Source organism: Colius striatus, chromosome 2 (assembly GCF_028858725.1).
Source record: "Colius striatus isolate bColStr4 chromosome 2, bColStr4.1.hap1, whole genome shotgun sequence".
In the NCBI taxonomy this organism is placed as follows: Eukaryota; Metazoa; Chordata; class Aves; order Coliiformes; family Coliidae; genus Colius; species Colius striatus.
In genome coordinates, this window is record NC_084760.1 from 16,858,241 (window position 1) to 16,885,550 (window position 27,310).

General features: G+C 37.7%; 1 protein-coding gene across 1 annotated transcript in view; it reads right to left on the reverse strand.

Annotated features, from left to right (window-relative positions):
• COL19A1 (collagen type XIX alpha 1 chain) overlaps nt 1–27,310 on the reverse strand; it is a 185,335-nt gene that overhangs the window by 22,705 nt on the left and 135,320 nt on the right. The window contains exons 15-37 of the mRNA XM_061989050.1: nt 26,124–26,186; nt 25,304–25,348; nt 24,377–24,412; nt 23,424–23,459; nt 23,260–23,313; nt 22,009–22,062; nt 20,640–20,693; nt 19,382–19,471; nt 18,987–19,031; nt 18,825–18,902; nt 17,551–17,586; nt 17,390–17,443; nt 17,247–17,300; nt 12,019–12,060; nt 10,910–10,963; nt 10,040–10,093; nt 7,079–7,132; nt 5,823–5,876; nt 3,114–3,158; nt 2,566–2,616; nt 2,445–2,489; nt 1,777–1,803; nt 718–771 (exon numbers count right to left, since the gene is read on the reverse strand). Coding sequence (XP_061845034.1) covers nt 718–771; nt 1,777–1,803; nt 2,445–2,489; nt 2,566–2,616; nt 3,114–3,158; nt 5,823–5,876; nt 7,079–7,132; nt 10,040–10,093; nt 10,910–10,963; nt 12,019–12,060; nt 17,247–17,300; nt 17,390–17,443; nt 17,551–17,586; nt 18,825–18,902; nt 18,987–19,031; nt 19,382–19,471; nt 20,640–20,693; nt 22,009–22,062; nt 23,260–23,313; nt 23,424–23,459; nt 24,377–24,412; nt 25,304–25,348; nt 26,124–26,186 — 1,179 coding nt within the window. The remainder of the gene's footprint in view (nt 1–717; nt 772–1,776; nt 1,804–2,444; nt 2,490–2,565; nt 2,617–3,113; nt 3,159–5,822; nt 5,877–7,078; nt 7,133–10,039; nt 10,094–10,909; nt 10,964–12,018; nt 12,061–17,246; nt 17,301–17,389; nt 17,444–17,550; nt 17,587–18,824; nt 18,903–18,986; nt 19,032–19,381; nt 19,472–20,639; nt 20,694–22,008; nt 22,063–23,259; nt 23,314–23,423; nt 23,460–24,376; nt 24,413–25,303; nt 25,349–26,123; nt 26,187–27,310) is intronic.

The window sequence follows — 27,310 nt, forward strand, 5'->3', positions numbered from 1 at the left end:
CGAACGGGAGAAGCTATCGGGAAGAGACTAACTGAAACCCCCACTGCCTGCCCCCCCGAACCGTTCAGAGGGGGGCAAGGTAAAAACCCCGGGATCAGGGCTCTGAGCCCGGGAAGAGGGGAGGTGTGGCAAGAAGGTGTTCTTAAAAAGGCTGGTTGGACTCTTCATTGATGTATTTATTACTCTGTGTTGTTTCGTTTTGGTTATGTTTTGGGTTTTTGAGGGTATGTTTTAGTTGATGTTGCATTAAATTATTTTCTGTTTTCTTCCCCAAACTGAGTAGCCTGGTCTGTTTTGTCCTGAACCTTAGGCAGCAATTAAGCCCTCCCTGCCCTTGAGCAATTCTCAGCCTCTTCGGTACTTGAGGCTAATTGTGGCCTTTGTTCCCTGATGGGCCTAAACCACGACAAATATATATAGCGTATAACTATGTAGAATATAGTACAGCACAGTATTCTATCAAGTTAAGGAAACAAAATATTACAAGTTCACCTACTGACAGTTTTCCATTTGCAGAAAATGAAACATGATGTTGGGTAAGTATAGGATTTAGATCCACAGGAAAGCAAAAAAAGCAGCACAGGTAAACATACAAATATTTTTTTCACACAGAAGTATTTACTTACAAAAAAATCCCAAATCAAACAAGGTTTCAGAAAACATTTAGCTGCAGACAGGTGACACTAAGAAGCCATGAGTTCTTTTTAAGACTCCTACCTTTTCCCCTGGGAGTCCTTCCAGTCCTGGTAATCCCATTGGTCCTGGATCTCCCTGATATTATTATTTTTTTTTAATTAAAAAAGATTGCAAACATTAGAATTTCTGTACTCTACATGAGAGATGTTGAACAGCAAGCAACAGCAGATTATTTGAGATTAGTTAAACAGCTAATCAGTTACTAGGTGAACAGATTTTGTTACATCCTGTTTCAGTGACCTAAGAATTAAGCTTTTCACAGAGGCACTGTGTGAATATTTGGATGAACAGCTTTAATTTGGATGAAGAATGTAATCCAGAAGACTCCCCTCCAGTGTTGTGGTAAGCCAAAGTCAGCTCTAAAGCACCTCCAGGTGCTTTGTGGCTAGGGTACTAGATACCAGTCAGGATGCTGGCAGCTAGTCCTATGTAACTGCTCAAGATTCTTCCACCTGTTGTCCTTTCCCTCCTCATAATTTTTAAAGAAAGATCACTTGAACAGGACATAACACAAGCCTCAAAGTTAAAAAAAGAAACCTAGATGTTAAATAGATCTGCTCTTGAATGCCAAGCTGCATATTTGAAAGGAATAATATCTCACATGGTCACCAACTTGTTCACCAGGTGCATTGTGATCACTCTGTGATCATAACTGCTATGCCATTTCCAAGGAAAACATCAACATCTAGTTGTTCCTAGCAAGTACTAAGTGGCACATTGTCCCTTCTCCATCAGCACTTTCCAATTTAAGGTTGAGGACGATCTAATAGTTCTGAAGGTATTTTCTACTTTTAATTCACATTCTCTGCTCTGAGATATACCCAGAGACACGTCATTAGAGATGAATCCACAGGCAGTTAATATTATGTTTAGTCATTGTATTATCACTTAGAGCTATTTACCAGAAGCTGCAAAAGTTTGCAAGCCTAGCAATTAAAAAGGCTTTTGCAGATGTACTGACTCTGCAGGAGGTAAGCTACTTGCTAAAGAAGGTTAATGGACTCTTCCACCCTTGTGACTAGGATCATGTGTTGAGTCGTTTGGGGAATTCTCTGTCATTACCAAAAAATACATACATACCACTGTGCCAGGATCTCCTTTTGGACCCTGCAAAGAAACAAAGAAGTGGAAACATGTTTTAAAAAGAACAATTACACAGTAAGAAGATTTTTTTTTTGGGTATTACTGCATTATGAGTATATTTCACTAGTGCAGTGCACTTAGAATCAGTATTAATTCCAGCCCTCAGCTGATTAAATTACTATAAAATCTTGGAGTTTTGTTTGGCTGTTCCAAAACATGGAGAAAGACAGCTGTGCAGTCTGCTGTGAGTCCATGACTACAAACTTCACGTAATCTAAGGATACGCTGATGGCTACAACATTTTCATGGGCTTACCAAATTGGCAATCATATTAAAACAGGAGAAACTGCTTGCACTTGTTCCAGTGCTCTGTCACTCTCACAGTGAAATAGTTTTTTCTTATGTCTAAATGGAACTTTTTCTGTTCCAGCTTCATCCCATTACCCCTTGTCCTGTTGCTAGATACCATCAAAAAAGGGATATCCAAACCTCCTGTCATAAAATCTTATACTTTACCATTTACTGCATGCCAATCATACCCTTTTTTTCTTCTTTCACATATAAAATCATATTTTATGCCACTTATCAAAACTGCATGCAACTAACCAGCCCCTCTGTTTCTATGTTCATTAACTATTAGAAATCGTGTTTCTGCTAACACTCACCGGAGGTCCTGGTGGGCCTGGATAACTGGGGACGCTTGCACCTCCCTGTAACAGCAAGTTGAAAAGTTGAGTTGGACCAAAATTAGGCATTGATTGAAAAAAACAAATTAAAGAGAAATACCTGGAGTTTATACAAGCTGCTCATTCCATTTCTCTCATTGTAAGGCATACCCTTTAAAACATAGAACCCAAGTAAATGTCATCATTATGAATTATAAAGGCAGAACTCTTGCCCTGTTCAAGCCCCATACCTGAGCAAAGCTGGGGTATTTTTTTTCCTGAATCAGTTTTTCAAAGATTCCAGACATTTCATTAGATGTATTTCAATGCATCTTGAGACATTTTTGAAATATGAAACCAGAAGCATGTAAAGTTCAGTGCACATTACATTCTGATGTTTATTATCTATGATTAGAATTCTCCAATTTCGTGTCAGGTATTATCCCAGTTAATTTGGAGTCCAGCAAGCTCCACAGACTTTCCCTAGGGTCCCTGAGTTTCCTGATTTCACGTAGCCAAGCTGTCTAAATTACTCTAGTAACACTGGACACCAAGGTTAATTGACTTGACCAAGTATCTAGGATGGCTTTAGTGACCTGAACTTACTCAGTGATGGATCAGAAAAAAAAACAGGAATACAGAAACAAAATAAAAACCAAAATGTCTCACCGGAGGCCCAGGTGGTCCAGGTTTCCCAGGAGAACCTTCACTACCCTAGTGCAGTAAAAGATTCATTTAAGTCATTTACTATAACTGATGTCCAGGTCAATTCCATACCCAGGCTATGATGACCATAATGACAAGAGGTGCAGCCAGTACAAACAGGTAGCATCAAGAACGAATTCTCCTGCCCAGCTCAGGCATGAGCTTTAGACAAATTACATTTTACACTAATGTTTTATTTTATTAGATACTTGATGCTTTATGTGTTGTAACTTCCTTGTGGCAAAATAGTAGTGATAACCTGGTTTCTGAAACATTTCATATATACCAGGAGGGAGAGGAAGAGAAAAATAAGAGATTGTTAATATCAATTTCTAAGCAAGTGGCAGATAAAAGTTAACATTCTTTTTATGCTTTGTGTACTATTTTGCAAAAGCCAATCCTTAGTTCACCATTCACGACTAAATAAACAGACCTACAGTTTCAGAAGGTCAGTTTATTTAGAAAGACATTGAATAAAAAGACCTTCTTTATTAAGAAGTATTAGAAACATCTTTTTTACTACAAAACATAGATCTGTAGTTACCTGTATCTATAGTCAGTTCTGCTGACATGCACTGATTTTAAAGAAACAAAAGGCTTCTAAGCTTTTGTCCCAGCACAAAGGTGGGGGCTCAGAACAGTAGAGTATTGCAAAGGTTTCAACATCAAATTTCCCAAACAAGATCTTTTCAAAATTTTGTCACTATGATTAGATTAAAAACAGTGTCTAATTTGGAAGAAGTCTGCCACAACTTTTCACTGACTTTGTTGGAGCCTATTAAATGTCTCAATATAACACTTGGGCAATATGTTTAAAATTATTAATGTGGCAAAACTCAAACCCAAGTGTTCAATGGCAGTATTTACCTCACCAGAAAAATACAATTCTAATTAAATGTTTATACTAGAGCAATTTCCAAATCTTCCTGCTCATTGACAGAAAGTGTTGGTCTTCGAAGAGTGTTTTCTACTTCACTGGGAATAAAAATACTACGCTCTGGAAAGCACATTAGGTGACCACTTCTCAAACGTATTGCCCAGATGAAGGAAGGAGGAGGAAACTACTCTGGCTATATTTCCATTTACTTATTCACTCTTCATCCATTGCCCTTTTTGATTGATAAGGCACTAGTTATACAGAAGGGGCATTTGATTCCCACCTCTGTGTCAATTTTCATGAAAGAACTAACAATTTTGCATTTGGGTACATAAAAACGAAGTGAGTGTGGTAATTGTTTGCTATTATGGTTTGCAAGAAGCCCTCAATCAATTTTTATACTGAAACAATTTCCTTTCTTACTTGCATCAGAGTCAAGGTTTTGTAGAGTATTAAGATCACATACATTGATGTGGTAGTGTTATGCCTGGAAAACTCCAGGCTGAAGCTGAAAAGTCTCCAGAAAAGTGTATTCCTATATAAATGTAGAACCTGTTCCAGAAAACATTTTGCAGCAAACTATGTTTTTATCTGCTGTATTTTACTGATCCAAGATGCCCAAGAAATTAATTTGACCTTTTAGTCATAATGGATAATATTGAGTGCCTGATAAAACAAAACATAAAACATTGATAAAACGTAGTGCTATAACAATGTAAATTAAGCAGATAGGAAGCTTATATATTTTTTTCAGAATAGCATACTCAGTAACTTTCAGTACTTGTGAAGCACTTTTAAAGTATGTAATTACTTTTGACTAAAATACTGGCAAAAGAACAAAAAGCAGAACATCAGTCACAGAATTGCAGAATGGTAGGGGTTGGAAGGCACCTCTAGAGATCATCTAGTCCAACCTCCCTGCTCAAGCAGGTCCCCCTAGATTAGATCACACAGGAACATGTCCAGATGGGTTTTGAAAACCTCCAGAGAAGGAGACTCTACACCCTCCCTGGGCAGCCTGTGACAGGGCTCCCTCACCTCAACAGTGAAATAGTTTTTCATTATGTTTCAATGGAACTTTTTGTGTTCCAGCTTTTGTCCCTTACACCTTGTCCTGTCACTGGATACTACAGAAAAAAAAGGCTGCCCCATCCCTTTGACATACATTTTTTAAATACTTGTAAGTACTGATGAGTCCTCCCCTCAGTCTTCTCCAGACTAAACAGCCCCAGTTCCAGCAGCCTTTCCTCATAAGGAAGATGTTCCAGTCCCCTGATCATCTTGGTGGACGTGCACTGGACTCTCTCCAGAAGTTCCCTGTCCCTCTTGAGCTGGGGAGCCCAGAACTGGGCACAGGACTCCAGATGATCAGGGCAGAGGAGAGGGGGAGAAGAAACTCCCCCAACCTGCTGGCCACACTCTTCTTGATGCATCCCAGGATGCCATTGGCCTACTTGGCCACGAGGGCACATTGCTGGCTCATATACTACATCTACTGAGTCACATACTATTTCACAAACATATTTTCACTTTCCCAAGTTTTACACAATATGTCATACTCAAAGAACATTCTCTGCAGCTTACATACACCAGAAGAACCACACTTCAAAAGATAAGTCCATTTGTATGGCACTGTTTGAGGAAAGTACTTGTATTAAAACACAAATAAAAGTTAATTAGAAAACATGTATCAAGTTCTTGTTTGTACTTTGTGTTAGAAAAATCTGAAAACACTGGAGCATAGTGGGACTGCAACACCTTCACAGGTCTTTACCAGGAGTAAAAAGAGGGAATACCTTTTCGCCTTTTGCCCCTGCTGGACCAGGATGCCCGGGTCTTCCTGTGACTCCCTGCACAACACAGCATTGGCTTATATTCGTTGAGAAACAATGAAACAAAGTATTTTTGCATTGCAGCTTAGTTTTTAAAACTTGTAATTTTTGAAAGTCGTTTAAACCTAATTATGTTTCCCCCCCAGGTTTAAATATTTCTGTTTAATTTGATAAAACAGTTATGTCCTTCTGATAAGCCCTTTGAAGGGTAAAACTTGCCTTTCTTGTTGCATTTGCACCTCGGCAGAATAAGTGCACTGACCTTAACTATCACCTCTTGATACTGCTAAGTATCATGCTTTACTGCTAAAATGCTAATTTACATATTCTACATTAAACTGCCTAAATATGTTACGATTGCTGAAAGAAGGGAAGCATTAACAGGGTCAGCAATCTAAGAATGAATAATAATTATGCTAACTAATGCAATCACAGAACCATAGAATGGTAGGGGTTGGAAGGGACCTTTAGAGATCATCTAGTCCAACCCCCCTGCAGAAGCAGGGTCACCGAGATCAGGTCACATAGGAACAGGTCCAAGTGGGTCTTGAAGACCTCCAAGGAAGGAGACTCCACAACTCCTTTGGGCAGCCTGTGCCACTGCTCTGCCACACAGTGAAATAGTTTTTTTCTTGTGTTTAAATGGAACTTTTTGTGTTCCAATCCCATCCAGGGTGTAGAAAATAAAATAATAAAACCAAAACAAACCAAGAGGAGTTTTCCCAGAAATATCAGCACTTTAACTGATATTTTTCATTGACTTTAAATATTGTCAGCTTATTCTCACACTTTTTATTTTGTGTGTGAACTAAGCCAAGTGATTACTTGGTTTCCACACTAAATGTTTTCAGAATGCCTATCTGGAATTATTTTTAGATTTTTATTACTAACACTGTTACGGTATCTTGAGTAGAAAGACATAATTAGCTGCAAGTTGGCACATCATAAGTCACATAACTTCAGAGAGTCTGTAGAAATGCCAAAACTCCAAACTCATTTAAGCTATACAAACTTTGTGCCTAGACACTGACAGTATTATTTTCAGTAACATCAACTCACGACACAGTTTCTTTTATTAGAGCTGGTACGGGTAAGATTTTATCATCACTCTCCTAAAAGCCAAAAGAAATGCCAAGAAACTAAGAATATGAATTTTTACTAGACAATTAAAGCAGCCTCTGCAGAGGTAGATTAGATCACAGGTGATAACACACACTCACAGATGGTCCACTGGGTCCTGGTATGCCTGGCAGTCCAGGAGCACCTTGAAGGCCCTGGAAATTAAAAGAGCATGTATCTGTTTCCTGTTTCCTCTCCCACTTAAACCTCAAAAACTAACATTCAGCAAGTCCAGTAGTACAGTATCTCACGTCTTCATCTAAAACCTTGGCAATGCTCATAGGATTGGAAAAAAAAAGAAAACCAACCCACCATGCAGGAAAGAGGTTATCACTGAACACGATTAGAGGCACTTTTCTTGCTTGACTGATAAGCAACATTTGTCCTTTAACCTTTCACATTATTAGCTTGTGTCCTGTATATCTTTTTGTCTTCAGTTGTGCTGATAAGAGCAGGACATCTGGCTTTTCCTTAGAGATTAATTTTTTATTTTCTATCACTAAAAGCTTTTTCTGGTGGCAAGAAAACATCTTACACAGACTTCTCAATGTTATCTAAATGCAGAGATGTTTTCTGCCCCATTTATAGATTCTGCTTTTTTGATAATGGAACACAACATTTTTTTTTCACAGTATTTAATGACCTACCTTCTTGCTCTTATTCCATTTGACTGTCTGGAAACTGATGGATTCTGGTATCCATTTACTAACCATAGAGGTGTACAACATTACAGTAGATACAGGTAACATTTGAGATGAGTCTGCAAGTCACTGAAGTCTTTTTCTGCCACATCAGGCTTAGGTGCCATTTCAGATATATAAAAATCATGTACTAACGGGAGCTAATTCCTCTCAGTTCTCTTTACAATCCACAGAGGGAAATAGATCCCTTCCAACAGCGATTCATTTTACCAGCCCAGGGTGCCTATTCTCTGACAGGAGGAATCATCTCAGAAAAGGCAGTATTTAAGGAGGCATGGCTAAAGGGGTAGTCTAGAAAATCACAGAGGCCAGAAGCCCTGAAACAGCGGCTCTGAGGGAGAGACTGAGGGAAAAATTTCAGACAGAAATAAATCAGGAAAGATGTGGAGATGAAGACATTGATTTCCATTTCTTGCTCCTACACAGAGAGGACATTGATCCATTGATCTGCAGCTTTTTCAGAGTGGCAACCCAACTGCTACTGTGTTCTCTGCTCATTTTGAATTAATTTCAAGAGTCACTTGCAAAGCAAATACGAAACCAAGGGAATATTTTTTATAATTCTTAGCACTGATGTTAGAAAATTCCTCCCTTGAAAAAAATGAATGTTTATAAAAAAGGAAGAGAACTAAGCTTCAACAAAGATTGAAGGGCTATTTGAGAGCACATAGAAGTTAATGAGCATATTCAAAGACCTTCAGGTGGGCTTCTCAATCCCCTTTCCCATTCCCATGCAAATCAAATAATAAAGATGAAAATAAATGCATTTTTAAACAATTTGTGAATTCGTAAGAATTTACTTTTAAACTCTGTAAACTGTTCCATAAAGGCTTCTGAAAATCAATTCACTGGCACCCTCGTCATGTCATAACCAAAAGCTGCTGATTAACACTGGGAATGTCAGAGCTAAGGCAGCTAACCAGCTATCAAACAGTTAAGAAGCATGTGGATAGCTACCTTACTGACACAGCTCAGCACCCTATTGAATCACTTAAAAATTTTAGAATTCATTTACTCTGGATTCCTTTAAAAAACCCTGACAGTTACAATCTTACCTCTCCCTTATGACCTTCTTAATTGCCTGTAATATCTCACTTGATTCTGAGCAGTTCAATAGTATCTGAATTGTTGCAACTGTTTTGCTAATGCCTCAGACTGCTAGGCTGGAATTGTAGATGTACCCCTTAAGGCACTGAAGGATGTGTTACTTTCTCATTTATTTTTTTTTAAGTAAAATTCTGCTTGGGCTTTGCTTCTGGCTGCCCTATCATTTTAAGGTATATGTTCTAAATGCAGCCTCAGGAAGCACTTGCTTTTAATAAGCAAAGATATAATCAGCTTTATTGACTGTGTGAAAATAAGCATGATACTTGAATCTGACAAGCTGCTAAATTCTGGGGCAAAGCCCTAGCAGGAATACATATCTAATGCTTTGACTGTGTTTTTGTTTTCCCCTCATAGAAATGTTTACTTTTGGAAGTCAAGGATCCTGATGAACACAGATCTTTTTTTAGTGGGTTTTTTTGAGAACTACTGTCATTTTACTATTTGAAAATTCTTACTGTGTCTTAATATCAAAGAAATACAAAACATTCAAAGAATTACAAACCCCTCAATATTTTAACTCCTTCAGCTGGCTAAGGTCACTAGGAAATTAATTTATTTACTCAGATTCATTTGCTTAATAGTTTCTGCTATGGTGATTTTACTTTTTTTTCTTTAACACAGATTTTTCTTGTACTAACTGCACATATTCCAGTTTAAAAGGAAAGCTATAGTAGTTACTTTGGATTTAGTACCATAAGTCATGTCCTGACTTTTCCTTCTCCATAATGACAGAAAAATAACTCTAAGAATGCAGTATATGATGGAAAATACTGTAAATATTTTTAAATCCGGTCTCTTCAAACATTTTCCAGTTTCCACTTAGTGGAATTCCACATAGCAATTGCTCCCATGACCATTCCCATCTGAGTATTAGCCTAATGCAATGTCTTTGAAAGGGAATTTTACAGGGGATCTAACATGATGAAAGCAAATGCTAGAAAACATGACATATTTTCTGACAGTATTTGAGATTTGCCTATTTCATTGTTCAATCCTATATTAAAAATTAACACTTTAATGTATGTGAGGTCTTGAAATACACAAATGCGATAGAAATTAAATAGACATTATTTAATTGAGTAACAGCATTTAATCTTGTTGAAAATTTAGAACTGAGGGTGATTTATAGCAAATACATTACCATCTCAGCAGTTTTAAACAGCTGAATAACATTCTGTGCATTTCATTCTCTGTCTAGATCTTTCTTCAGGTTCAGATAAGAAAGCAATCACTATAAAAAGGGAATAACTTTACCTCATCGCCTTTCTCTCCAGCAAGGCCAGGAAATCCACGTTCACCTTTGTTTCCCTATGAAAATGTAACATTCAAAAAACCATTTTCTATTAGAGAACAATGTATTTCATGCTCTGTAAGACATTTTATGACCCACATTTAATATATGCTAGTATGAAGCCCTTACAGCAATAGTGCCTAAAATAGAAACAAAAGGCTCCATAGTACCTGAAAGCTTTAAGAGATACCTATCACTGAGGTGGAAAGAAATTAGTGCTTTTCACCTGGTAGGTAAACTGGCCAAAAGGTGTGATGGAGGCATCTTATTAACATCAAAGGGCTTAAATGCTTGCTGAAATGGAAAAAAAGTACACTTTCATGGAATTAGGCTCAACTAGAGGAGATACCTATCCCCTAAATTACATGGCATTTGATCTGATTACAGTGAAGCAGATTTTGCTTGATGTCAGTGAAACTTCAAGTCCCAACGAAAGGTCTGCGTTACTCCCACAGAAATGCAGCACAAAGGCACAGGGCAGTCCAGCTGTTGCACACTTGTGCCAGAAATGGCAAGTTTCTTCTTTACCACAGAATTCTTGCGTGACTGACACACCAAAAATAAGCCTATAGATGGCAATGCACCACTGGGCAAATATCATCTAGCTTTAATGGATGCAAGACTGAGAAGAGCTATCTTGCCTTGAGGCTATTACACTCACTTTCCTGAAAGGAAAAGGGAGGGGGTTGAACCATAAAAATAATTTAAAACTTCAGGGTCCTCAGATGCTACAGGGATATGGAATAGATAAAAAAGACTGTCAGAGGTTAGAGTCTTACTTTTTACTTTCAACAATCGACAAAGCAATGTAAAGTACTCTCTTCAAGACTTACCTTTGGCCCTTCTCTACCAGGGATGCCTGGAGGACCTCTTATGCCAGGATCACCCTGAGAAACAAAGTGAAGCGACAAATCACCATTTCTGTGATAAGGACAGAAGGTCTGATCTATGTAGATCACTGCCTTCCTGCCTTAGTGATCATACTTCCATTTTAACCCAAAGCCTTCTCTCCAGTTCTTTCTTCTACGCAGTATGTCTGTTCAGATATCCTTCCTTGCTCCCCTCCCCATCTCTCACATGCTCTACTCAAACCACGGTAACAAATTTTTAGCTTCATTTTGAGAGCACTCATAAATGCCTTAATTTGGGATAGTCCCAGACACATCTGTATTTAGGTTTGAGCATCTTCCTTTTAAGGATTAGGCTACTTCCTAATCTCATCAGCTTCAAATCTATAGTTATTTCAAACAGAATGATTCTTGTTTTGTTGAAGGAAGCAATTTCCAGCTAGATTACTATCTTATAGAAGTGACAATCACAAAACACAGAAAAGAAGAATGAAGCATAAAGAATGACTAAGAGAGAATTGGCAAAGAAGTAGACAAACACACATACAGGAGAAAGACAATACAGTTATACAAAAGAAATCAAAACTGGGAATAAGAGTCAATAAACTGTAAGTATATGTATTAGCAAAGGACAGCAGAATAGGACTATGTCTCCTCAGAAATGATGTGTAATTTTCAAACCGAGCACACTTTTAATTTTGGAATGCAGTGAGTCAAATGTTACTATTTTTCAAAAGAACACCTTATAAATTCTAGACTATCTTCCTCAATCTGTATATTATTAATATTAATGCTACAAAGTAAAGTGGAAAATGGGGTATACTTGTATTAATTCATACTGTGGACAGGATACTGTGCTGAACGGGCACTTGCTGGCCTCTACCTCATACAGTTCAAAAGTTATTTCACAAAATTACTGTAAAATACATGTCTTGATTGCTTTTTAAAACAACAAAAAAAATCAACAAAAATTTCAAAATGTTAGGCTAGCCAAGTAGGCCAAAATTGAATTCATAGAAACTTTCAAGTGCATATTTTGGTTTAAAAAGCATGCTTATAGTAACTGAAGACAGTTAATGTCTGAAAGAATTTACCTTCAGTATAGCACCCATGTCTCCCACAAGTGGCAGTGCAACCTGAAATTTAAAAATGCAGCTTCAGTTAATGTTTTACCCATTGTTACACATAAAGCTGATTATATAGATGTTGGTTGAAACTATGTTGTAATGAAAAGTTAAAAGAAATATCAAGTTTCAAATACAATCAAATATTGCTGTCTATCCAACATAACAATTACAATAACAATACAATAACATTACAATTTCAATGAAGTTCCTTAAACCATGACAATGGCACAACTCCAGAACACAGTATCATAGATTCATAGAACGATAGAGTTGGAAGGGACCTTTAGAGATCATATAGTCCAACCTCCCTGCAGAAGCAGGGTCACCTAGATCAGGTCACACAGGAACGTGTCCAGAACGTGTCTTGAAGACCTCCAAGGAAGGAGACTCCACACCCTCCCTGGGCAGCCTGTGCCAGGGCTCCCTCACCTGAATAGTAAAAGAGCTTTTTCTTATATTTAAATGGAACTTTCCGTGTTCCAGCTTCATCCCATTACCCCTTGGTACTTAAAAGAAAAAAAAAGTATTTTTGTGGCATAGCATCAACAATTTACCACTACTACAAAGTCTCACAGTTTATTCTCACCTGATTATCTTAAATTGTTTTCATTCTTTCTCCTAGGTTTCCACTCTACTGTGAACTGTAGCATGTCTTGTGGAGATGCCAAAGCTAACTTCAATAAACTATCTCAAGATAGCAACGTGAGCAACAGATGTAGTATTTTCTTCTGCCTTAAACATTAAGAATTAGTGCAAAACTCTGTGGTATCACTGCTAAATTGCTACCAATACTAAAGCTAACCCATTTAAAGCTCAAACAATGAGTTTACACTGTACTGCAATCTGTCCCAGATTTCCAAATGCTGTCATTAAACTTATATTTAAAGACTTGGTGTAAAAACTGATTGCATTGGTTATCATCAGTTTCACTCACAAATGGACTCATCAATTACCAATGCTCATTTCTTCTTTTTGCAATTGCTAAAGCAAAAATAGCCCCAGGCATACCACGAAACTAGATGCATTCAAAATCTGTTACTGTTTTTCATCAGTCTGTTTCAATCATTTCCATCTTCAAGAAGACAAATAAAACATAAGCACTTCTGTAGCATATGAGAAAAACTGTCAGTTGGCATAAATGGGTGTCAAATAGCAGCTCAAGAGAAGCACTGATGAATATACTTAGCCGTAAGCGTAGACAGGAGAATACTATTTAAAGTGTAGCATCATCACCTTTGAAAGCATGCTGAGAAGTTTTCTAGATTCCATCTAACACAATTTAAGGACATACCTATGTAAGGTATGAAGTCCATCCGCTGCACAAAGGTAAACTGTAGCTACGTAGTTTCACCTGCTCTTAAAACCCTGTAGCGATCCCCTAGGTGGCTTGACATTTCATCTTTCTCCCTGTGACAGCATTTTACAGATTGGAAATCCTGCTGGTCTTTCTGATGGACTCCACAATTGTAATTGCCTTAGTCTCTCCTCTTTTCTAATGTTATTTTAGCTGCAGTATCATTTTATGGTACAGGCTCCCAAACCCTCATTGTGAAAGGGTTCTAATATCCACCTGTAAGGACATCCCAGGTATGAGAGCAAGTGTCTTGTGTTTGTAGCATACAGATTGTCTGCTCTGAATGTACAGTGAGTCCAGCCTAACTGTACACAAACTGTACAGTCAGAGCTGTGTGTGCTGAACTCTGAATAAGAGTATGATGGATGCTGAGCATTTGAAAACATTAGAATGGCCTTAATTCTCTGGACTCAGTCCTGCTTTCAATATCTTGCTTTAAAAAAAAATTATCCAAAGAGAAGAATATTTCAAGAAAGCAAAAGACAGTTAATTCTCCTGTTAGTAAGTTTTAACATATAGATCTGTCTGTTTAACAGTCGCATCAGATTTTTTACTTCCAGACCTGTTTTACTTACAGGTTTTGTTCTTTCTCATTAAGTGCTTTATGCTCATTTGTCTCAAGTTTAAGCTTGACTTCAGACTGTGTCTGCATTGTAAATTTTGATTATATCTTCAAAAAGCTAGCAATCTTTCCCAGTCCAATTGCAGAATTTATATCTGCTTATCCTAATCAGATTAAAATACTGACAAGAACTAGGCATGGGAGAGACCTCTCTTTCCAAGTTTGACAGTAATCTGTCGATAGACACTCTTATCCGTATTTTTTGTAAACATTAATTATATGGTAATTTCTTCAAGTGCATATTTTGCTTGCTTTTCAAAACATCATCAGGAAAGTCTCAAAGTTTTTTTAAACCAATGTATCTCGCACAACTGCTTCCCTCTTTTTCCCATGAAAATTAACGTTTCAAAGACAGAAATCAGATTTATTCCGTGATTGGTTCTTAATAAAATTATGCCATCTTGTGTTTCCACTTTATTCTTCATATTACAATATTTAAAAAAAATATTTCATATAATAGAATCATAGAATGGAAGGAGTTGGATGAGACCTTTAGAGATCATCTAGTCCAACTCCCCTGCAGAAGCAGATTCACCTAGATCAGGTCGCATAGGAACATGTCCAGGTGGGTCTTAAAGGCCTCCAAGGAAGGAGCCACCACAACCCCTCTGGGCAGCCTGTGCCAGGGCTCCCTCACCTCAACAGTGAAATAGTTTTTTCATATGTTTAAATGGAACTTCTTGTGTTCCAGCTTCATCCCATTACCCCTTGTCCTGTTGCTAGATACCATCGAAAAAAGAAATGTCCCAACCAACCACCTGACACCCACCCTTTAGATATTGGTAAATATTAATCAGATCCCCCCTCACTCTCCTCTTCTCCAGACTAAACAGCCCCAGTTCCTGCAGCCTTTCCTCATAAGGAAGATGTTTCAGTCCCCTGATCATCTTGGTAGCCCTGAGCTGGACTCTCCTCTTGAGCTGAGGAGCCCAGAACTGGACACAGGACTCCAGATGTGGTCTCAACAGGGCAGAGGAGAGGGGGAGCAGAACCTCCTTTGATCTGTTGGCCACACTCTTGATGCGTTGCAGGATGCCATTGGCCTTCTTGGCCATGAGGGCACATCGCTGGCTCATGGTTTATTATCAATCAGGACTCCCATGTCTCTCTCTGCAGAGCTGCTCTCCAGCAGATCGACCCCCAGCCTGTACTGGTGCAGGGGGTTGTTCCTTCCCAGATGCAGGCTCTGCACTTGTCCTGTTGAACTTCATGAGGTTCCTCTCTGCCCAACTCTCCAGCTGGCTGGCTGAGATCACACTGAATGGCATATTTGCCTTTTATGAAGATACATTTTCTCTTATCATCTCTACCTTCCTCAAAAGCTGTATCTTTCCTCAAGTACTCAAAGGTAATGGGTAATTACTTAGACTGCTTTGGTTCATTCAGATCTTCATGCTGTAGTTAAAAGTCTTTAACTAATTCTTTTTTTCAATTAAATTAATTAAAATTCATTTTATGTATTCTCTGAAAAGCAGGTTTTTTTCACTGGATAATGAAAAGTCACTGAATTATTCAGCTTTCTCTGAACAATGTATAATTTGATCTCTGTGATTATTAAATAACAGACCTTACTGCTTTTCAAATAATTGTATTCCCAGTGCCTTTTTCCTGTTGTTTTTATATCGTTCCTAATTGAAGCTCATTTTATAGGTACTATACCAATGATCTGGATCAAAACCAGCATACCAAGAGGAGATGATGACTCCTGAAGTGTGGTGAAGTTTCAGAACTTATTTAATTCTTTTATTTCCAAACCCAGCCACTTAACTTTTCATTAGTGCTGAATGGGATTTATTGCATTAGAGACTAACTACTCGCAGATTTCATTAAAAATTAAAGTCTCCTTCTGTGGTACAGAAAAATTAACTTTGGAATCCCCAGACTTTTCAATCTTTAACAGGAACTATCAGAGTATGGTCCTGAAAATTTCCATTATACAGAACTGCTTCTGAGACTGACTATCATAGTTTAGCAAGGAGCAGCTTTTGCTTGGTAACAGGGGGAGGGGGTTGCAGTGAAGACCTGGTAAAGAGTTCTCAGACTCTCCCCTGGCTCCTGGGTTCACACCCACCTCCGGCCCAGATGGGCCAATCTGGTGCCTCTGCCATCACTATTTAGGGACAGGAATTTGAAGTACTTGGGAAGGTGTAAGAGTGGTACAAGATGGAGGCGACCGTATGGACCCCACAGTCAGAGAAGGAGGAAGGAAGGAGTACCAGATCAAGAGACCTCTCTGCAATGCATGGTGAGAACGCAGCTATGCCCCTGCAACCCATGAAGGACAGTGGCAGGACTGAGAGCCACCAGCAGCTCCGTGTGAGAGTGCTCAGAAGGGCAAGAGACTGTGTGAGGAGGTGGCCATGGCGCAGGCCGGGCTGGAGAGCCTGAGCGCCACAGAGCAGACCCACACGAGAGGCAGAGAGGAGCTGCAGCCTTTGGGATGAACACACATCACAGCAGCCCATGTAGAGCTGCTGTGTGTTTTAGGTACACCATGGAGGTGCAGGGAGGATTGGTGTGGAGCCCAGCTGTCCTGAGGAGAGACAAATGGCAGAAATCATCAGGAATAGACTGACTGAAACCCCAATTTCCTGCCCCACTGAGCCATTCGGTTGGGGAGGAGATAAAGACACTGGGATCAGGGCTCTGAGCCTGGGGAGAGGGGAGGAGTGGGGAGAAGGTGTTCTTAAAGGGCTAGTTGGTCTCTTAATCATTGTACCACTCTGTGTTGTTTTATTTTGGTTATATTTGGGGTTTTAAGGTTATGTTTTAGTTGATGTTGCATTAAATTATTTTCTGTTTCCTTCCCCAAGCCGAGTAGCCTGGTCTGTTTTGTCCTGGATCTAAAGCAGCAATTAAGCTCTCCCTGCCCTTTGGCAATCCTCAGGTCTTTGGTACTTGAGGCTAATCTTTTGGTCTTTTGTTCCCTGATGGGCCTAAACCAGGACACTAACCAAGTTATAGACTGGCAGAGACTCTAGCATACAAACAGTAACAGTTGAAAACAAGGTATTTATCCCATATATGTTAAGCCAAGTTTAATTTCTACTGCAATATAATTAAGTAGAAAGGAAATCCAAAACAACCCAGAAGATAGAATCATTGAAAAATCAAATTAATTTAATCAACTGGACTTCTAGACTCACTAGGTTATCTCACCTCCTAAAAATGTAAAATCTTTGCACAAAGGAAGTGCACAAGCTTTCTACTTATACCTACAGGATCGCCTGGGGGGCCTGGTAGTCCTGGCTTTCCATCTCTTCCTGGAGCACCCTAGAAACAAACATAAAATTGATCGCTTTAAATCACCAATGAAGGACATATTATTTTTTGCTGTATATATAGAGAGAACTGTCACTTACATTAATACCAGGGCTACCCGGTGTTCCTGGTAATCCTGGGGGTCCTCTAGGGCCCTAAAAGCAGGAAAGATAATTTAGGATTTAAGAATATTTTTCTTTTACTGTAAACTTCTTGACTAAATGAATGGGTTTTTGTATTAAAGAGAAAACTTTTATCCTACCTGCACACCTGCTGATCCAGTTGGACCTATAGGACCCTGCAAGAAAACTCCAAATAATCACTAGGTACACTTTTGGGGATAAGGGAGATCAACTTCACCAAATAAAATGTCATATATGGGATATTGGTACAGTTCTCATAGCAAGAAAGATATGCTCTAAGGTTTGACTTTAAACCCAAATCTAATTTTGACAAAATTAGAGAAATCAAGATTTTACTGAAGCCCATTTTTAAGGAGAAGTAACAGCAAAGAATTGATCTGTTGTGAAACTTACTATTTAGAGAGGCGATATTCTTTAGATATTCAGTTGAATAAAACCAAATTATTTTTATATAAAAGAGTAATTTTTAAAACCAATATTTGAAAATATTGTAACTGAATAAATTATTTTTAAAGATTATTGTTTTACATTAAGATCTAAGTGTAAATCTCTAGTCATCTTTGTCAAACACTTTTTCTCTGAACCTGAGTCCTGCCAATAAACTGAAATGTATTAGCTGACTATATTGATCTGCACTGGAGAGAGATTGCCCTTTTCACCACAGTAGAACTCATGTAATAACGTGTCCCATCCACCATCTACACCACTAATATAATCACTAATATAACACTGCAGATGGAAAGAAGGAAGCCTGGGAAACAAGCTAAATAACTAAAACATTTCTCTATAACTTATTTAATAACAATGCTCTAGATACACTGCCTCAAATTGTTTCATGTTTGAATTTAAACTGCACAGAAATGGCTGAAGCAAGCTGAGCAAAATCAGGACTTGACTATTTCCTGGCATAGTGCCGGGCACTGTAAGGTTCTCATTTGTAAGTAGTAGTCCTAAGCTTGTAATTAGCAATCATCACAAATGCAAAAGCTAGGAGCTGATGCAAAGCCTTCCACATCTCTTCCACGTTTCTTTGTCTTTTTCAGTGGATTTCAAAACACCATAATCTACAATGTGAAATGTACCTCTTGTACCAGTACTCAAGACTGTATTTTGCTGACAATTGAAAACAATTGTTGCTTAGGAACAGGCACAGTTAATTTGAAGATGTCTCAACATCATCACTAGGAAGTTCATTTGTAAAACAGCCATTAGCTGTTTCAGTTCTCCAAGGCTTCCATTTCTCACTTAGCACTACAGTTTCCTGGGTCTGGATAAAGTGAAAAAAAGCTGCTGGGTGTTGAGTCAGAAGGGAGTTTACAGTATGGTGTATATATATGTTGTTTTTCAGTGATGTACAGTGAGAAGCCCAAATTTTGGGCATCAGTATACTTACTGGTGATCCCTGAATGCCTACTCCAGGGGGCCCCATCTCCCCAGGTGCTCCTTGTACACCAGGTAGTCCTCTCTCCCCCTGAGAAGGGTACATGGCTTTCAGTTACAACTACTCCGAAAATGTAAACTAGCATATAACCAAAAATAATATCTTTTTTTATACCTTTGGTCCCCGTGGACCTGGGTTTCCAGGAACACCAGTGGGACCCTAAAAAAAGCCAAAAAAAAACACAAGAGGAAAAAAGCAAATTATGTTTTGAAATCAGAGACTAGTTGAATTTTATTGCCAAAATTAGTCAGCCTTTATGAATAAACTATGAGAGATTTACATATGTTGTCCTTATTAATAGCACTGTCACTAGGAGCATGTGTAAGCTTCACATTAGTTCTGGGATATATTCTAGTACACTTACAATTGTACTATATTTCAATTGTGAAATTACATTAAGAAAAACAAACAACCTTGTTCTGATTCATTTCATTGAAAAATGAGATTTTTTTAACAGTTATCCCTACAAGAAATTAAGTTAGAAAAGCCTTTTTAGATCATGGACTTACTGGTGATCCAGGCAGACTTGGTCCAGGAGGCCCCACGTCACCTTTTGGACCTGGATATCCAGGTGGCCCCATAATCCCACCAGGGTCCCCCTACAAGATAAATTTGAATCACTGTTGAAATGTGAGAATTTTCTTTTGTGAAAAAACTTTAAATATTACCAAGGTTGTCCCAGAAAGTGCCACTACTTTGAGAAGAAATAGAGAAGAAGAAAACTGCCATATCTTCCTTCAAAAAATTACAGAAGAGGAAGAGGCATGGACCACACGCCACTAGCAGTAGCTAGCACTGGCTTAGTTTTCTGATCTTCATTTCTTTGTGCCCAGGTCCCTAATATGCAGATTATTGTTAAACCCTGACTATTAATTCATACTAACAGCTTCAGACTGTCTCTTTCCAGCTATCTCTCCCTAGTGTTAAAACCCTGGTATTCACTGTATTCCTGTTTACATCTCTATTTCTTACTTCAACACCTACAGCATCTCTTGCTCCACATCTCTAAAACTGCTTATGCAAGTGAATTTGTGCCATTTATCATGTTGTCTTCTTGTCTTTTACGCACTTTTGCATTACTGTGATTCTTTCTGAATCCACTGCTTACCATTTTGCAAGATGAGACACTTTTGCCATTGTTTCACAGTTATTTCCTTCTCCTGCCTTTACATAAGCCCGCTTCTTGAAACTATTAATGGATGTTACTAGATTCCCTTGTACCACACAATGCATAAATTCCATAACACATCACATAACTCACAGTATGTCTGTATATCCTCTTTTCTCCCCTTCTCTATATTCATTGTATACACATCTACCATTTTAAACTCATGCTGATGTAGCTCAATTCTAACTAAAGGATTTCTACACAGCAAAATACAATGTCATAAAGAGATCCCAGACTTGGCTCATATCTAGGTGGTCCCAGGGCTCTGTCAAGATGAATATGTTACACATTGGTCTGGTTAGGACATTACACAGAAAAGGTTCTTCTGTAGTCAGGACATGAACTGACATTTCTACACTGCACAGATTTAATGTAAAAGCCCAATGCAACATCCTTGAAATATTACTTAATGAAGAATCTAAAGAGCAACTGGGTTGCCAAATTGTCCTGCAGCATCTCCAAGGAGCAGACAGGGTTGTTGCTTGTACATTTAAAACTCAATTCATTAAGCAGCCATATAGATGCACCACAGAAGGATGGAAGTTCACTTCACAGATGACAGTCTAATATCAAGATTAATTAAAACATTTAAAACATACCTTCTCTCCTTTAACTCCCGGGATTCCTGGTACCCCATGCTCTCCTGGTAACCCCTGGAATTATTAAAAATGTAACTGTACATTTTTATAGCTATTCCCTTACTGATTATCCAAAATTAGAGATGAAAATGAATTTATACTAGATTATTTACTGTGCATTAGCATCGATCCAAAATGTTAGAGTACAAGCTAATGAATGCTTCTTTCATCAAATACACGCATCATTTTTTCTTTAAGGTGAAATGTAATGAACAAGATTATTTTCAGGACCCTATCAAGGCAGAATGGCAGGCAGGTTTATTTCTTCAATTTCAAAATAATTCCAAGTGTTGAAAATAGGTACTTTCTCCAAGGAAGCTGGTAACAAGTACAAATTAGAGTTTTAAATGTCTTTCATCTTTTTTGCCTATGAAGGGCTCTGTGATTTCCTACTCAAATTTGTATCTTAAAAGCCTCTATGAATTCCTACTCTTGCACATTACTTAACTCACCTAATGTCCTTAAAATAGTTTAAATATTTAATGGACAATATTTGATTTAACATAGTACAATTGTGTGTACAAACATGAATCTTTGAGACAATCTACATCTAGGATCTATATATATTATTTATGGTATTTATCAGTTTATGACGTCACTTGATCAAAGATCCAGCAGGACAGCAGTTTCAAAAGCAGCAATTATCAACTTAAGCAGGATGATGGTAACACAAGCAAAACAGAAATGCAATATTTTGTTATGTTTCACAGTAAGATTGGGGATCTATATATCAATAGAGGCACAGCAGAAAAGCCTTACGACCTGTTATACAAGACAAGTAAATTAGACACAATTTAAGAACTTGTGCCTTAACTCAGTAGGAAAATAAGGTATAAAGAAATGATCAATAAAGAAGGCAGTACAAAAACAACTACATGCAGATTTGACTACTAAGGTGGTTTTTTTTCACCCTTCCAGGAGCTGAAGAAGTTGTACTCCAGCTGTCACTTTGTCCATAGGCCTAAGACTTTTAACAGGTCAACAATGAAAAGTCTGCCACCTGTGTACCACTCAGAACTGAACTTTAATATGACTTAAAAGTCTGTTCAAATTAAGAGTTCTCTTCCACAAAGTAGCCTCAGAGCATGTGTGGAAAGGCCTAAGGCCAGATGCAGCAACATGAGCTCCTAGATACTTCTATTTGTAGAATAGAACCCGAGGACAAAAAGAACATAAGCAAATGGCAGAAGTCTGTCCTGAGAATTGAACACGTGATTGCTATAACATCACCACCACAGGAGCACCTATGATAACTTCTGTGGTACTGCTTCACTGGATAACTGCTCACACATCATGCTCCTGAAGCTTAGTGTAATTGAACAATACGTACTACTTCTCCTGGCATTCCCCTGGCTCCAACAGGTCCTGGAGGTCCTTGCGGTCCCTGTGAAATATAATACACACTTCAGGTAAAAGTCAAGATACCTGTTGTGATTTGGTGTAAAGTGTTCTCATGTAGAAGTAGATTATCTGGCATTAAGAATGATCTTCTACATGGGGTAAGAAATACACACTATGTTCACTCTTCCTTAATCTCATGTTTAGTCTAATAAATCTTTAGGATTGATATGTATGAAATACAAAGTATGTGTGCAAAGAAAATACAAATACAAAGGCACCTAAAGGGAAAGACAAAATAAAGAGAGTAAATCAAGATTTCCTCCCTCAAGGGACAGACCTAGAGGTGATTTTTTTAACTACATGATAGTGCTGCTTTTCTTTCTGGAACAGAACTCATCAGAAGGACTCCAGCGCTCTGAAAGAAAAGGGGACTGAAATGTAGAGATAAAAGGGTGATGTGGTGTAAGCCCTATCAGTCCTTTCGATCACTATGAGCCTCTTCTGGAAGGCATACTGTGTGAACGTGACTTAGATTTCCATTGCAGTAATGACAATTATTTCAGTAGCTGCTAACAAGGAAGCACATTAGCCTCCCAAGTGCAGTCTATGGAGTCAGAGTAAGGAATAATTTTTAAGACCACAAGTTTGTAGACCCTATAGCTGCATCTGTTCTCCCTGAGACTTCTTTTGATGATACGGGAAACTGGGGTTCTATCATATACAACGTGAATAGAGTTGGGTAGAGGTTATATTTTCACAGTTTCCAATTCTACCTTTACTTGATACAATTCAAGGCATCAAGATTGATTCTCAAGAACATTTGTTTTTCAGTTACCTTCTTCAAAGCAAGGCAATGACTACTTTGACAATATTTGCTTTCTCACAGGATTAAACATGGGAACCTCTGATGTTCTCACAGCGGCTACTCTTTGCCTCACTGATGGATAAAGAGAATATACCCAGCAACCGGTGGATTCGTAAATGCAAAATGGGTGCTCGTATTCTTCAGTGACCAAATAATGTTTGAGCTTTGCAAAAATATTCCTTGCTGAATGATGCTGAGATTAACAAGAATTTTATGTACTAAAACAGTCAAGATCCATCCATGAACTTTTGATATAAACTATTTGCATTCTCTACCCTCTGATACTAGATAAAGAGTAGATAAGGTTCGGAGTCCTCTTATATAACATCATAATATGGAATAGCTGTTAATACCACAGAAGTATCTCTCACTCACCTTTGATCCTGGATTTCCAGTAAGGCCAGGTGGTCCAGGGTCTCCTGTTTCACCCTAATGATATTGTTTCAGAAAATAAACAAAATCCAAATTTACTGTTATGTCTTCCAGTATTAGCTACGTACACCAGCAATGTACATAACATGTCCAAGTCAAAAAAATACCTTATTTCCTTTTGATCCCTGCATTCCAGTTTCTCCCTGAAAAGTGCAGGTACAACAGTAAGAAGTTAAAATCTGAACTAAGATCAACTAAGAGTTAAATTTTACTTTAAAATATTGTGATATAGTTTGCAAACAACAAACACTGAGAAAGTATTAAATAATTTCTGATGCCTTGTGCAAACTGTAAAAAGGATTTCTCTTTCAAACTAATTCTGTTTGTATGTTCTCTTAGTGCTTCAAAAAAACCACATTTGCTTAAGACTTTATCCAGTCTAAAGTCTATTCTTCACCACTAAATCTCTACTGGTGAGTTTTCAACTTCAAAAATACACACTATTCCAGTATGCCTTATTTTGGTTATTAAAATATGTTAAGCACAAGTATCCAAGCAACCTTCAGTTGTGCATTAAACAACATAACTAGCTTTTGTAAAACGACCTAAGACAGGACAATAGTTCATTAAAAATAAGCAATGCGTGTAAACAGACTCTTACAGAAGGAGTGTTTGGAAACTCCTTCAAAATATTCGGTAACTCCTATTCAAAATAACAAAAAAACTATGCACACACAAAATGGCTGTAAGAAAACTGCCTGATGGTAAGTGCCACACTGGAAACTGGTAAAACAATTAAAATAATACAGTTCAGTCCACATAAAATGTTGTGAAATAACTGAAAGAAAGAACCTTCTAAGAACAAAAATGTGTACTTTAAACTCAGTTCGAAGTCTGTCGGAGCTCCAGAAATACCAAAGAACTGGGCATCTCTGGTTTTATTTGTAACCTGTGTGAACCTGATGCATGCATAAGGAGGAGAGAATACATATGCTGTCCTACATCATCATTGAATCTAAGGAAGGTGTACAAAGAAAAGAATTCCATCATGAATACAGTATGAAAACCAGATCAAACATAAATTATTCACATCATCAGTTCATAACACAGCTACACTTACTGGATCTCCCTTGTCCCCCTTTTCAGAAGGCTCTCCCTATGAAAATATAGGGAATAGGTTACCACGGAATTATTTCAAACGGTAAATAGTACACATGACTTGTTTTGGTGAAGAGTCCTTGAAAAATGTCATTTTTAAACTTACATAAAATACAAGTATATGAACTACAAAAGTTTACTTAAGGGATGATGTTGATGTAATTACAAGACCATGACACACAATCCTTTCAAGCAGGAGCACATAAGAAGGTCAGGAACACGAACTAAAGAGAGTGATGATGAGTACAAATATCTGACAAATTCTCAAACACATGTGTTTTAAAACACACAGAATCACGAGTCTCTCATATTAACAAAGAAAAGGAAGTTTCTGCCTGTATTAAAACTATTTATACACAGGGACATGACCAAGGAAACCAACTGGAACCCTAACAGTTTCATAGCAAAATTCCTGTTATTCACTGAATGAACTGAGTCAATCACATGTTACTAGAAAAACACACTACACACCTATTCCCCAGAAACATCACTCCCCTTTCACCAATCTTTCTGGAAAATTTCAGCTTAAAGTAAAAGATATTAAATTGAGATATTTATTTATAAATTTTGTAATTTGAAGACTCCTGTTTTTTTCATACCAATATTGAAGATCACATTTGTGAAACCGAATTTTAAATTGGTATTCAATAGAAGTCTGAATGTGTTTAAAGTTAAGAACTGTGTGACTTGTTGGAACAGAGAAATTTGCTAGCATAGGTAAATTCTCATGGATGGGTTTGAGTAAGGACATTCAGAGACTGACTGCTTTTCTCATGCATAAATGTATTTTCTTGATCCTGAATATATTTTCCAAGATTTGATTCACAATGAGTACATTCCGCCAACTTGTGGCATCGCACACAAGTACAGAAGCAAGGAATTAATTTACCTTTTCTCCTTTTGCGCCGGTCATTCCCAGTTCTCCTTTTTGACCCTTTTAACAAAACATATTATCTTTAAAAACTTTTATATTCCAAAAAATGTAAATAAACTCCTCCTCTCCTACAACTGTTCTTTGTTCTGCGTAGGGTACAGGATCTTGAATCTTATTCCAATGAAAATCTGAGATTTAAACACCTGTAATTTAATTTAAATGACTGTTTTCTATAGCAGATCTTCAGGCCTCTCCATAAAAAATGGCAATCCCGTGACATATCCAGAGCACTTGTCTCTTTTCTTCCAAGTTTAAAAGGTAACCAATTGTTAAAATTAACAGGACAGATGCTTATGAACAATATGCCGTAATATGGTGTGAATCCAGAATTCGAACTCCATGTAATTTTTGGAGGCTGACTATAAGTATTTTTGATATGGCAATATTTATCATTACAGAAGAACTGCTTTAAATATTCATGACTTACTATTAAAAATGTTTTCTGAATTTGAACTTTATTAGTACAGCCTTTTCCCTCTAACCAGCAGACCAGCTCACGTGACTTCTCCTCAGATAGTCTTTCAGAAACCACACATAATTCATCCTGCATGTTCCCTTTCTTGTTATCATATGTCAGAGGAGAAAACCTGAGGTGCCACAGGCGCAGGACACCATTATGAGTTGGACTTTGGACTACACAGATCAGAAAGACAGTCATATCTAAAACCTATTCCTTCAAAGACCATTGTGATAAATAATAGCCATGTGTTGAGTGTAGCAGAGACAGGTTAGACTGGCACTTTTAAATTTCTCCCAATTCATCCAAAATACTTACCATGTCTCCCTTTTGGCCTTTATGGCCAAGGGTCCCAAGTAATCCCAGTAGTCTTGTATCACTCTGGGAAAAAAACATCATCACAAAGATCAGAGAACAGAACACATCACAAGGCATCAACAGTAACAATTTTTTTTTACTGTAAAAATTTATTTACTACAACAATTTCAAGTAATTTGCCAATATGTAAATTCCAAAGTCCTAAGTTACTCCTAAAGGGATACCAAATGCCTACGTAATACATGTAAGAAAGGTATTGCAGCAACACACCCTTTGTCAGGCATTCACACTCCAGTCAGACTAGTAAAAGATGAACAAATGCACAGAAGGGAAATGTCTATATTGTATATTGCTAGGCAAATATCTATCTTTTTTCCTTAACTCCATGCAAATAACATGTTTTCATGACCATTAGTATTGTACATTTCTCAAAAGAAAACAACAATTAAAGAAAAGAACAATAGAAATCGCTTCTATAACACAAAACATAAACTCCTTATTTTTGGACATGAAATATAAAATAGAATTAATTTAAGTCTTGTACAGTGGTAAGACAGAAGGAGAGGGAATGAATATGATCAACAGGCTCCTCACACTGCTTCCTCAAACAAAAACTGACAGTTTTAAGGACCAGGAGTTCAGGTCGTATACTTGCTCAGGTATTATTGCACTGCATGTATTTACTCTTCTGTACAAGATAAAGACACAATAAGATACAATGCAAATGGTTTCCTTTTCACAAAGTCAGGCTCAGACTACCTAAGGGGAACATATTTTCTTTCAATAACAATGGAAAAAGCAACAAAACCGATGACCCTGAAAAATGAGCTTGAGTCGGGACTCAAGTGTTCAAGTCCTAGAACATCTACCACTGGGCTGAACGGAAATCCTGAGCAAACCAACTTCCCTTGCCATGTTCTGGTCTCCATATATCTAAAATGTGAATAGGTCGTGATGAATAAAAGTGCCATTTGCATTCTGTTTCTATTTTCAGAAGCTGATAATTGAATATAACCTAACTAAAATTCACAATTACTTTATAAATGTTAATGTCCTGAAGGACCTTCTTCAGCATTTAGGGTTTGTAACACTGTTAGAACCCTAATTATCAAAATCAGCTCCAGAGTAAGAGGCAGATACCTAAAGAAGAGAAATTGAATATTGCTGAGAAGTAGTTGACTACTACT